The sequence below is a fragment of the Anolis carolinensis genome, chromosome 1 (genome assembly GCF_035594765.1).
Source record: "Anolis carolinensis isolate JA03-04 chromosome 1, rAnoCar3.1.pri, whole genome shotgun sequence".
NCBI lineage: Eukaryota > Metazoa > Chordata > Lepidosauria > Squamata > Dactyloidae > Anolis > Anolis carolinensis.
Genome location: NC_085841.1, coordinates 263,411,220 through 263,424,354, shown reverse-complemented (window position 1 = coordinate 263,424,354; position 13,135 = coordinate 263,411,220). Strand labels below are relative to the sequence as shown.

General features: G+C 39.6%; 1 protein-coding gene across 2 annotated transcripts in view; it reads right to left on the bottom strand.

Annotated features, from left to right (window-relative positions):
• Nucleotides 1–3,534: 3,534 nt before the first annotated feature.
• The window catches only part of pnpla2 (patatin like phospholipase domain containing 2), a 56,755-nt gene continuing 47,154 nt past the window's right edge, over nucleotides 3,535–13,135 (bottom strand). The window contains exons 6-10 of one of the 2 annotated variants that reach the window (XM_008108362.3): nucleotides 12,842–13,015; nucleotides 12,057–12,189; nucleotides 10,298–10,420; nucleotides 8,540–8,693; nucleotides 8,114–8,249 (exon numbers count right to left, since the gene is read on the bottom strand). In XM_008108362.3, the coding sequence (XP_008106569.2) occupies nucleotides 8,582–8,693; nucleotides 10,298–10,420; nucleotides 12,057–12,189; nucleotides 12,842–13,015 (542 nt within the window). In that variant the 3' untranslated portion in view covers nucleotides 8,114–8,249; nucleotides 8,540–8,581. Of the gene's footprint in view, nucleotides 8,250–8,539; nucleotides 8,694–10,297; nucleotides 10,421–12,056; nucleotides 12,190–12,841; nucleotides 13,016–13,135 lie in introns of both variants that reach the window. The other variant, XM_003214774.4, reaches the window with a different exon arrangement.

Below are 13,135 nucleotides of genomic sequence, written 5' to 3'. Positions count from 1 at the left end.
GACTTCCAGAAAAATCGTTTTATTTGAAAACAATACATATCTCCTGAAGCACTGCACAAAACCGTTTATAGGCAGTCATTTTGGTGTCACCTGCTCTAATGGTGGTTTGCACCCTTTGCACTCCCCGTAGTCATGTCACTGCCATTGGTGCCCTTTCTACAATATGCCTGAAGCAGCTGCCTCACTCTACATAATGCTGGAGATGCAGGGAGAGAAAAATTGATAAAAGGGCAGAGAATGTTTTAAGCAGTGTGGGATACTGACTTTTTCCTTGAAGTTTTTAATCTTCTAAACTATTCATGATTTGCCCAAAATAACTGCTACTAAAGCTGCAACAAAAACATGAAACCGTAACAACCACCAAATTATCATTCATTTACAAATATTTTTATTTTTCAAGCATTCTCCATAAATTTCAGCATGATTGCAGTTGACAACACTGAATACAGTATATTATAAATGGATATAAACTTGGGTGAATAATGGCCCTCTATATAGGATTTCATTTTGATTCCTTCAGAAAGTTCTGAAAATTCAAAGTGGAAAGGATCCTGTGTTATGTCTACAAGCATCATTATATGCAAATGGGGATTGAAGATTTTAATGTGCTGCCATTTATTCATGGTAGTGGCCTAAATTGCCTTTCCTAGCATCCATCTCTTAAATATCTCAAATATAACAGCTGTGAAAAATCATTAGCAGTGTTAAAACCATTGGGTTAATAATAGTTTTTATCCAGACAGGCTTTTAAGGCTGAACGTTTTTTAAGAATGAGCCAAGGGATACTGTGTAGTGTTTTAATTATTTTAGCTGTTTTTAATGGTGTTACGTAATTTTACCTGATTTAAGAATGCTAGGTTTAATTCTATCTTAATATGCATATGTTGTAGGCTTTAGATTGCATTGTTTTTAATGTTGGGAGCCACTTTGAGTCTTGTCTAAGAGAGGAAAGCAGGAGGAAGAGCAGGGTAATAACTATGAAACAGAAGAGCAGCTTCATCGAAATAAATAGATTTTGAGTTGGATTTCCACACAATTCTTTTGCTAGTTAGGAGGGCCACTTCAAGGCTTCTTGTACTTCTTTTCTTTCTCTCTAGTTAAAAGATCTTGGGAAGCCACTCTCTAGATGTTTGCCAAATACTAGATTTCCAATTTTAGGGAAAAAAATTACCCAGCTGATAAATTTACAACTGCTCAGATCAGGATTACAATTTGATCTGGCGTGGGAGTGAGAGGCAGCAATATGCTCAACAATGTTTCACAGATCCAAGCCTCACAAGTCATCTTTACTGCCTTTAATAGAATGGCTAGATCATGGTTACATGGTCAATTACCAAGTCCTTTTTGACCTTGTTACGTTTCATAACCCTGTATCCTTTTAAAAATACAGACCACATGCTGTCAACCTCCACCCTACACGTTTCCCAGCAAAATGATCTATTCTGGGTTCTACCCTTTTACCACAAGACCTAGGATTTGTCAGCCTTCTCCTCCTCCATTTTTTCTTACCCATTTTGTTTACTCTGTTGGTAGGCCAGGCCTGGTCCAGACTTCTTCAATGTTGGCAGGATGGGGTTCTCTTATTTTTATAGATCACTAGTTGTGCCCAGCCACGTGTTGCTGCGGCTTATGGGAATCATTTGTTGGCCATTGGGAATAGCAGTGAATAGCCTTGCAGCCTCAAAGCCTGGCTGTTTTCTTCTTATGCGAATCCTTGTTTGGTGAGCTGGAATACAATGGAATAGGCTTGCTGCTTGGAAGGCTGGGAACTTGCATTCTGGGGAAATGGTTTTTTGGCCAATTTGAATTTCACTGCTTGCAAGCCTGGCCGCTTTCTACCTTGTGGAATTCTTAGTTGGCCAGGTTGAATAACAATGAATAGTCTCAGTGCAGCAAGTATGAATGCTGCAAGTAGTCACCTTGATTAACATTTAATGGCCTTGCAGCTTCAAAGCCTGTCTGCTTCCTGCTTGGGGAATCCTTTGTTGGGAGGTGTTAGCTGGCCCTGGTTGTTTCCTTTTCTGGAATTCCCATTTTCAGAGTGTTGTTCTTTATTTACTGTCCTGATTTTAGAGATTATTTTGTTCTGTATTATTATACCACAGTAATTATTATATATTTATAATCTTATATTATCTGTTTAGAACTGGATTGTATGAGGCCCATTCTACTCAACTGTATAAAATCCACACTGAACTGGATTATATGGCAGTGTGGACTCAAGATAATCCAGTTCGAAGCAGATACTGTGGATTATCCTGCCTTGGCATTCTGGGTTATATAGGTGTGTAGTAGGGCCTTGAATCTACACTGCCATATAATCCAGTTCAAATCAGATAATCTGTATTTTATAGGCAGTGTGAAAGAGGCCTGAATGAAGGGGCCCTGAGCTCCATTGTAGCTGAGTGGGTTGCTAGGAGACAAAGTGGGCAGGGCTTACCCTTCTAACTAGCAGCTAGGGAAAAAAACAGCTTTTCCTGGTCCTCTAATTTGGAATGTATTTTTCTAGGGTTTTTAATTGAAAGACATAATTTGGATGACTATGTCTTTTGTGGCCTAATTTGGTGTAATTTGGTTCAGTGATCTAGTAGTTTACTCCATAGTAAAATGCACATTACATTTTTATATAGAGAGATTGCATATACCCCTTGAGCCAGAGACACTCCATCCTTGAATTACCACAAGTTAAAAAAAGGGATATTGGTGTTCCTGACTTTTTCATCACCTACATGAGACATTAGCAGATTTGTAATCAGTGTGCTTCTAATATCATTTGTCTGCATTTTTGAAGCGGCCAGATTCGTTGAACAAGTGGTGTAAGATATCTGGGGATGGACCAATGTGCTTGTCCCAGTGATACGGTAATTTGAGGATGTGCTTCATGTAACTTGATTAAATGAATAGATCCATTGAGCCCCTGGAATGTTTTTTCTTTAGATTTGATGTCAATCAGCTGAGTGATTGTGTGAAGGTGGGGCTGGGGGAAGATAAAAAGCGAAGATGTAGAGGAAGAAGAAACAATGCAGGGAGATGCCTTTGAATCTTTCTGTGAACAATAAAAGGACTATTGTGAGTGCCTTGACCAACTTGACTGCTTTTGCTTGAAGACTGCTATACTGTGTTTACATTACCCACACGGCAGAAGAAAATCTATAGATATGAATGCGAATGCTTATGCTGTTCCTCTACCAGAAAGAGCAGCAAAAGGCCACAGTCTTCTGACATTCTAGTTCCATCATATCCCATTCTTAGCCATGCTGTTAAGGATGATGGGAACCAGAGTTCAACATCTGATGACCCACCCACCCACCCCCCATGTCCCCAAGGCTACAGTAGAGCCTTATGATGCACTATTGCAACACCATTTCTTGTATTCAGCCCTGGGATTTTGGTGGGTCAGGAACTTCTCCCTTTCAGTTGCGGTTTTCCTCTAAATCTACTGCATCCATCAAACGCACATGATGGTGAGTAGGACTCACCAGCTGACTCCAAGCCTGGAGGCACAAGTCAAGAAAACTCCACATAGCAATTCAATATGTTTAGAAAGTTTTTTTATTAGGGAGGTATATTCTATCAAAATAAATACTTTACACACTTGCAATAAAACACTGGAGGGGGCAGAATGGGGTAAGGGGAAGCAAAGCTTAACAAAAATTAACAAAATCTTCAAAGGATAACTATTAAAATGTTACCTTTTAATAGTTGCCAGGTAAATACAATCTACTGCTCATTTCCTTTCCTAATTTCCCCACTGCCTTGACTTCGGAAAAAGGGCCAGCATTATTCACTCACAAGTGCTAAAACTGATCCACCTCTGGATGTCCATCAAAGTGCACAAAAGTGCCACAGCACTGTGGGGACACTTCCCCCAGCTCACCCCGTTTTAGCACAGAGTTCTCCTGTCCCAAATAAAATAAATGCAAAATAAAAAATAGGCTTTTAAAAAATAAGGTTAAATCTTATTTTCTATTTGGCATGCTGGGTTTCCCATAGTTTGTAAGACAGGCCAATATGCATCTATGGAATAGAGAGGACACCAATCACAACTGCCAGTAACTATTCCTTCTGCAGTAGTGTTGGTAACCCAGCAGCTGCTACTGAATTAAAAGAAGCCAAATGCAGAGACAACGGAAGAGGAATGGGTGCCATGAAAAGTGCTAGAATGCTTGGCATTTTTAAAAAGGCACTGGGGAAACGCGAGCATGCTCTTGCAATAGCCAATGTGTGCAAATCATCCAGTTTCTGGTATAATTAGATGCCATTCTTTAGAGCGAGCAAACTATAGTAAAACGATGTGCCAAATTACAAAAGCCCGCCTCCCAAGGCTCACACACAGGCCACTCCATATTAAAAAAATGTCATATCTGGCACACTAAATATTCTTTCCAGCTGGCACTTTGTTGCTATACACAGCCACCATTTCTTTTAGCTCATTTCCAGTGACAGCTTTTGATCACTGTTAGAACTGAAATTACTTAAAACTATAATCCTGATTATTTTTGCAGCTGGCTTGATGAACTGCTACAGAAGAAGCCTCTAAATTATATTAGCAGCAAACACGAGCCCATCGATATAGTCACTGTGCTTTAAGCAGTAGCATACTAAAATACCTAAATAGTTGTACAACAACATTTTAAACATAAAATAGAGTGCTGAATAACTTATTAGTTGGTTATAGTTGGCTCATTCAAACACAAGCTCAGTGTCTTCTCAGAGGCAACAACTAGTCTTTATTGCTATAAGCAGCAGACAACAAACAAACACAAAGGTGCTTTCCCATGATTGAGAAGATAAAAGAAAGCCATTTTGCCAGATATTGGAAATATGACTACCCTTCCCATAAAGCTACCTATAGCAGGTTAATCAATAGTTCACTGAAATATGAGAAAAATCTCTTGCTATTACTATCCTTCATGCAAGTAGAGACAAAATTTTATATCTAAGTGGATTTCACCTTTGCATCTTCTTATTTCAATTTTATGAATCTAATCAGAGCCTTTCACCTTTAAGATGCTTGTTATGATTTTATGGATTAAAAGTGGGGGAACACAAAGGAAAAGGTTAAATACTTCAGGTAGTTCCTCATCTACACACATACACACACACACACCATTAGTTTTTATGCAGTAGATCTTATTTGAGATTTTATATGTGACATCTCAATAAGGAATTCCACAATATTTTTCCCCTCCAAAGAAAACATTTGAGTCTGGAACTCCATGAATCAGATCACATTTCAGTTAAAATGCTAAGGACCGCTGTTTTGTTGCTAGTATTATTTGATTGTTCATCAATCATAAAAGATTAAGAAAAGGCAGCACACAGCCTAACAAGTATTTCCCTAGTTGCATTCTGATGGATCTAACATCAGTGGAAAGACAAAGTTTTCGATTCTGGGGAGAGCGTTGTGACTGTTCTGTAGTTTGGTAGATGCATTCAGAATAAAGCAAATGTTTGCAGAGAGAACAGTGAACTCCTTGTCACCCAAAGTGTTTACATAAAGTGTAGAGGAGTGGCTACTCAATGGCCCAGAGTATCAAACCCTTCACCGCTCCCAGTTTCTCTTCTCGCAAAGCCTTCATGTTTAAGAACTCTACTTTTCCAAATTATGTTGGAAAAATGAATAAAGTTGGTTCATAAACCAAAGCAGTCATATGCACTATACAAACAGTCAATCAAGAACTAAAAGATTACTTTCCATATTGGATTAATTTTTATAGTACTTGCTGTTTCAAAAATAAAAAGAAACTCAAAACTTGTTATCATCTCAATAATTCTAGACATTCAGTAGATTATAAGGTATTTCCTGAAAGATCATTAACATCCTAGTTGCTTAGCTACTAGATGACGTCATGACTAGTTAGAATTATTTTAAGCTTAAGCCACTTTTAATTGATTTTTTTTCTCTGTCTTACACAGCACCATTAAAAAAACCAGGCAGGTGTGGGCCTTTGTTTACAGAGAGTGTGTAGCTCATTTGTGCAATAAGCTACCTCTCATCTGCTTTGGCACTACAAAAATCGACTAGTTACCCCTTGTACATGCATGTGTTCCAAACAACATCCACCCACCTGTTCTCTATTGGCACCTGAAGCTCCATTGCTATTAACACTGATTTATTCACAGTTTCTAAGCCATCTCCGCAGCACCCAACTGCTATGCTGTCTTTGACATTCATCAGATTGCAATATTACAAGAACAAAAATGGCCATCTGGTTAGAGTAAAAAGGAAAATAAGCTTTTTCTCTATACAAATGTAGCCACTCTCCCTTTTGTTCCTTTAACATAAAACATGTGTGCTATTACAGTAAACAATCACAACAAGGAAGATCCCATTGGATCCCAATAGAGAAAAACGTGTCAGATAAAAACAGTATTGCTATATGAAATGGAACCCTGCCCTTTTCCAATCACATGACAGAGTTGCCATACTACACAGTAGTAAGAACAAGGCAACGGCAGTGAAAACAATACAAAGGAGGTCAGTGCTGGTGAAAATAAGTGGTAGATACAAAACATTTGATCATGGGCTTAGGAAAGTGGTGGAACCTGCTCCATTACCTGGAGTGTTTTATCCCTTTGATGGGCAATTTCAGCATATAGAGGTTGGAGCATGAAAATATGGACAGGAGTAGTGAGGGATGGAGGTGCTCTGAATCAATGAAGTTAACCTGTAGAAATGCATTCCTATGTTTCATTATCTGACCATAAAGGAAGAAAGGGTTTGCTGGTTCAACACATTAAGGATGCAAAGAAGGATGTACCATCAATTTGGTTTTTCATTTCTGTTCCTACTGTTCATACAGTCCTGCCATCTCCATCAGGACCTCTGACTTTAGATCCTTATTCCTACATTACCACAACTGACTTAATAGCCACCATCTTGCTGGAACTGTCAGCATCTCCTACAACTGGCACAAGTGGGGTATGAATTTCATAGGAAATGTTACCTTCATTTGCACCACTCTAGATGTTGGTATATAGGCTTTATTAGCTTCATGTCCATTTGCAGGTGCAACCCAACTCCCTCCCCGCTCCTTCTCCTTCTATGGTCAGCTCCAGTTAATCATACTTGTCACAAACCATTTTGAAACATGCATTATACTTAGCTCCCATGTTCCCCTTTCATCCTTCTTTGCATTCTTTTTGTGATCATAAAAGAATTAAGACAAATAAAAATGGGGAGGGGATAGCAGGGGGCATTTAAAACAAAGAAAAAAATAGGTTATCTAAAAATAAAGTTCAAACACAGTTTTAGCAACCACATTTAGGAGCTTCTAAGCATTCTCTTCTCCCCTGAATAAAATATCCCATAGAAGGGGACTAGCCTGAGAAAAATAAGGAACACTAATCGATAAGAGATTGGGCTAACCGTTCTGCACTTCCAATATCCACAGTGGATTTGCATGAAAACAGGAGGCAGGAATTACAAGATATTTCTGTTGAGAACCAAGAAAACTACAGATTGCCTTCAACAAAAGACCTGCTCCTTCCAGACTGCCTGACCTTTTCTACTGTTCCACAGTGCAGAAATAGAAGATCTCAGGGCACTAACATTTTTCAAAAAACAGAAAAAAATTACAATTTTTAAAAGAGAGGGGTTTCAAAAAATAAAAGAAAGAAAGAAATGCCAGAGCACTGATTGTGTCCCAGTCTTCACATTACTAATAAGAAGTTCAGGATGACACCTCCCAAGGCATGTTCCAGGTTATGTTCTTCCCAGTTCAGCTATGAGACCAACCATGTGTGCTGCAGTTGCCAAGTATTTTATCCACCATTGTTTGCAAGAGTGTACGCAACACACTGTATCAGTCTCCCACTCAACAGTGGCATGATGGGATATTTTTAGACCAATTTTCTTTCTTGAACAGGAGGGGGGGGGGGAATCCCTTAGTGGATATGAAGAGTTCCATTAGGAGGCTGTTAAGATGTGGTCACTGCCCACTCTCTTTTTCCTTCCCCTCTGCTCAAACAGTGGTGAGTCTCAGAAGAGTTGGAGGCTCTCTTGTGTGCAGTCTGACGATGGGTGTCTCATCCGCAGACCCTCTGAGGGGAAGATCGAAGCCTGCAGGTCCACGTTGATACAGAACAGCCCCAGCATCAGCTGGCGCTGGTACTCTTCCCATTTGGTCATAACATCAGTCAGAGAGAGGTTGCTCTGCAGCCACTTCGGCAGTGCCTCCCCATAGCTGACGCTCAGGGGAAGAGGCAAGCTTTGGGTCTTTCTGAGTTCAAGATGGTAGTACAGCCTGTGTAAGAAAGGGAGAGAGGAGGTGGGAAAAGAAGCAGATTTTCAGTCTGGCAGACTGCATTCTGATACAGTGCGCTCACCACACCAGGGCTTCCAGCTGAGGGATGAAGACAGAAACAGAGATGGGGGAAAGGAGAAGGAAAAGGAGATGACACATCCCATCACAACATCCCCTTGGCATCATAGCAGTACCCTGTGCTGTTATGATGGCGTAAAGAAGTCAGCAGGACATGCTAGGAGGTGCAGGCAGGCAGTGGTGGCACATTCCCTGTGGGCCTCAATACTGACCTTCGGCACCCTGGCTACCTTAGTCCTGCCCTGCTAGTCCAGTCATTGGCCCATGAGCAGAAAAAGCCACTTGAGCTGAATTAGGTTCAGAGGAAACTTTGAGCCTCCAGAGTCCCCAGGCTGATGGCCGTCATACTGCTGAGTTTCACTGAGTCTGAGGAAGGGAGGCAGGTGTATACGTGAGAGCACCACAAGAGCCACAGAGCGACTGCTCCATGAAAGAGACGTTTCTCTGACAGAATGGATTTTGTCTTCTTGATCCCTCTACCATGTTGAGTGGTAACAAACCGTGTGACTACTAAATGTATCAGCCACAAGTTCAAATTATAACCATCTGTTGTCAAAGCTAAACAATAATGGATGAGTATCAGTAAAAACTACATTTATTTATATAGTGTTATCTATGCATACAGATACTCTGCCAGAACTATATACAGAGTATCCATATTCTCTTAACTGTGCAATGCAGCTTGATCATTACAGTGTATGTACTATACATTGGAGGTTCAAGAAGGCAGCTGGATTGCATCCAAACACTTCCTTGCCCCCTTGGCTACTAACAGAAACAAGCTGCACTGCACAATGGAGTGAGTAGTATGCAAGGAGGCAGTGGATACCACTATGTGCAACATCTGTCAAAACACATATGCAAGTAAAATCTGAGATTGTACCATTTTAGTTACCAACTGGATGCTAGCCTTTATATCACAAATGTTAAAGAATCAGTGTGAAGAGGGAGCTTTGAAAATGAAACAGGTTCACCGAGCACTGTTTGTGAAATGAAACAGGTTCACCGAGCACTGTTAGTGCAAAATAATTGTCTGTATAACCATCCTGGCATTCTTTCGGTCTGCATTTGTTCTCAGAAAATAAGAGTATGAGTTGAAAGATTATAGACAAAAGAACTCTACAATTGCAGGTATAGCTATTGTTGTTATGTACCTCAATTACAGTGATTTCACACACTTTTATGCTAGTGAAAATGAACCCAAGGAAGGTCAGGTTGGTGTATATGAACAGCAGCCCAAATGTATTGTTTGAACTTAAATAAGTGATTACGAATACAATGTTGTCTTAAGAGCATGTATGGGTGTTGGGAAGCCTCTCTACAGCCTGAATTTCCCCAGCCTCACAAGAAATTATTAGTTTCCTGTACACTCCAGGGAATAGTTTACAAAGATACTTTTGTATCAGTTCATTATGTCCGTCTTAAACGTGATCCAGAAAGACAACTCTTTGAAGCATTCAGTACTAGTAAATTACGTCTTTTTCCTTTTATAAAAGGAAGCAGGGACTCCTCAATATCTTTTATATAATACCTAGTGACCTTAGTCACTCTAGACATTGTATGCACACATCCAATGAATCTGGTTCTTTGATGAATGGGCTTCTGAATTGGTTTTAGTGCACATTTTAAATACCGGCCTACAAAATGAAGCAGGTAATGATGAATTTACTCACACTCTCATAACCTTAATTAGATTACCTTAATTAGATTACTGAAATGCAGCCATATTCAGGTCTTCCTACAAAAGAAACTCCTTTATTCAATAAGGGTTCATCCAGGTTAAGATAACACCTTTACAAATAGTCATCTTACACACATATCAGTTCCAAAGGAAATGATTTCTGAGAAAGGATATTGACTTTGTGGTCAAAGTCTCAGAGTTATCTTATGATGCCAGTTATATGGAAATTTTGTGTTGCTCCTCCCAGTGTTGCAATGCTTCACAAAAAAAAGTAATCCAGTCTACATACCTGGCTGAGAGATGACTTCCCAGTTTGTTCTTTGCTTTTCTCATAAGATAGTGACAGACTTTCCTGGTCTGTTCTTTCATCCACCTAATATCCTCTGGAACATCTGGCAGCCATTCAAGCAATCTAGAAAAAGAAAGACATAAGCAGGGAAACTGTTACTGAAACCAGCTATTGCTATATTGTCTGCATGAAAATGCAAGCCATGTCATGGTTTAATTCAGCCTTCTAATACAGTAGAATAGGAAAGCACCAAGGGGAAGCAATTCCCATCAGGTGAAGCAACAGTCAACCTTGCTTTCTCTCAAGGAGGCTAAAACAATAGAGAATCTGTTACACATACTTTTGAGGTGACAGTTTTTTATTTGTCCACATTACATCTTGCACAATCTGAAGCCCTGCAGATATTTGGGTCTCCACTTCCCAGAAGCCATAGCCAGCTTGTTCAATGGCCAGGAATTCTGAAAGCTGAAATCCAAAACACCTGGAGGGCTGTAAGCTGTGCAGACCTGCTCGGCACCTTGATTTGTTCCTGGAGTTTTCCAGCTAAAAGGCCTTTTTTGGAGCCAGGATCTCCAGTCAGAGATCAGAACAGACAACTCAGTGCCGTCACCACTACAATTTAGCTTTGTTTCACTGCCATTACATTTTTACAGCTGTTCCTGAATTTTATAATGATCTATGTCCATGTTTTATGGAAAGATGTACGGTGTCTGTCTTCATAAGATCAAAGAACAAAGTGAGGATTCCAAGAGCTTCTAAGGCAGTAGCTAAATAACTGTCTGGATCTCCTATGTCTAATTGTTGTATACTACATGTGTTTTAATTTTTCATTCATTGCTAGGCTTGACTGCATTGCACTATTCTTTTCTTTGATCTTGTGCAAGAAGTTGTGATGGAAAGGCTGTCTATAATAATTTTTTAAGCAATTGCGGACCTAGATGACTTACAACCAGGGCAGTATGCACTTTCCCCACATTAAAATTAAGTATTTTGACTTTGAATAAAAGTAGTTAACAACATATTTTAAAACAATATAGATTAAGAACTATACATAAACTTTGATTTAAAAATTATAGAAGTTATCTAAACAGTAATTAAACATCAACTAAAACACTGGTTTTTAGTTTTTAAAAGACCAATGGCATAAGAATGTTACCAGTTGCCAATGGAAGATCTTTCAAAATGTAAAGTTAAGCACCATTCCTAACCTACTGCCTAACTTAACTTCCTCTCTTTGGAGCATTTGCCTAAATAGCATCAAACCTTTCTACAGCCATATAGCTTACAATTTCTTTATTTAAATAAATCAGGATGCTATTGCATTCTGCAGCCAAGTCTATTCTGCTTTAGTTCTAACTATACTATGCCACAAGATTGCTTTCTATATTATTAATCACATCTTGGGAGAGGTCATTGTCTGATAAGGAATTCCCCGCTTGGAATGGATTGTGCTCTCACTTTATTCAGAACAAAGTTAAACAAAACATAAGGTTCATTAACCCTCCTGCTGATATAGCAAGCCATACATACATGTTTCTTCGTTCTGTGTATTTTGTAGAAATATGTTTTAATATGTGTATTTTGTAGAATGTTTTTAGATGATTATATGTTTTTATCAATGTTGTAATCCACCTCAAGCCAAGAGGAGAGGCAGGTAAGAAATAAAATTATTATTATTATTATTATTATTATTACACATTTTCAGCTCTACCAGCAATATTATTTCTGTAGCAGTCTAAGAAACAGGTGCAGAACCTACCTGACTGTGAATGAGACAGCAGACTCTAGAGGAAGTGTATATGGGAGCATCAAGGTAGATGCCAGGCGTATAGGTAGCAGGTTGGTAATGCCAGTGAAGAGTCCTCTCCTCTCTGCACAGGCTTCCAAAAGTGCTGAAGGTGAAGAAAATGGGTTATTCCAGTCATTTGTTCAGCAAATAAATCAAAGCTCCTCCACTCCACAATTTTAAGAGAAGCAATGATCAAACTCTTCTTGTCCAAGAAATAAGGAATACATAATTTAAACTTCATCCAGCTAAGTGGAAGCAGCCAAAGACAGTTTCCCTTTATTGGCACAGTAGGCCAAGACATCTCTGTTCTTCCTCACATTTACAAAAACTGCCACACACTAAAGAACCTAAATGCCTTAAGTGTTTGATTCTTTATGGATGCATGAAGATTTTATCAACAAAGCTCTGAGGGCTCTACAATTCTAAAGCAAGTTTGTCCAGTCTACAGTTGCAGTAGGGCCTGCACCTGCAGTTCCTCATATCATCGATAAGATGTAACATGAAGTAAGGCTTACCAAGTAAGTCACACTTCAGGTACTAAAAAGGAAAGGGAAATATGAGAAGCAGCCTCAATTTAACTGGAAGCGCCTTGGCCTAGATTAGGAGTGGAAATCATGTATCCAGAGGTTAAAGAGCTCCAGTTCCCAATGCTCTCAATCACTGGCTATGATTTATTGTCTAACAACAATTGATAGGCTGTCCCATTCCCTTTCCCTGACCCAGATGCAAGCGCTCTCTTCCACAAAGGATCGTACCTTGGTTTAGTTTAGGAGGCAAGTGTTCCAGGATGTGCTCTTCAGCCTCCACCAGCGCTGGGTTCTCTCCCAGCTGTTCCTCCTCTTCTTCAGCTTCCTCTTCAGGGTTTCTGTCACCAGCACCATTTCCAATGGCCAGCAAAGGGCGAGCAGGCCTTTGATGCTGTAGAAGACCTAAGGAGGGGAGTATTGAAATTCAAGAAAAATGCTTCCCTTGCCTGTGAATAACAATTCCTCCTCTCATCAACATGGAGAATGGGCTTTATTGTGCTTGGAGAAAGAGTGACTTATATG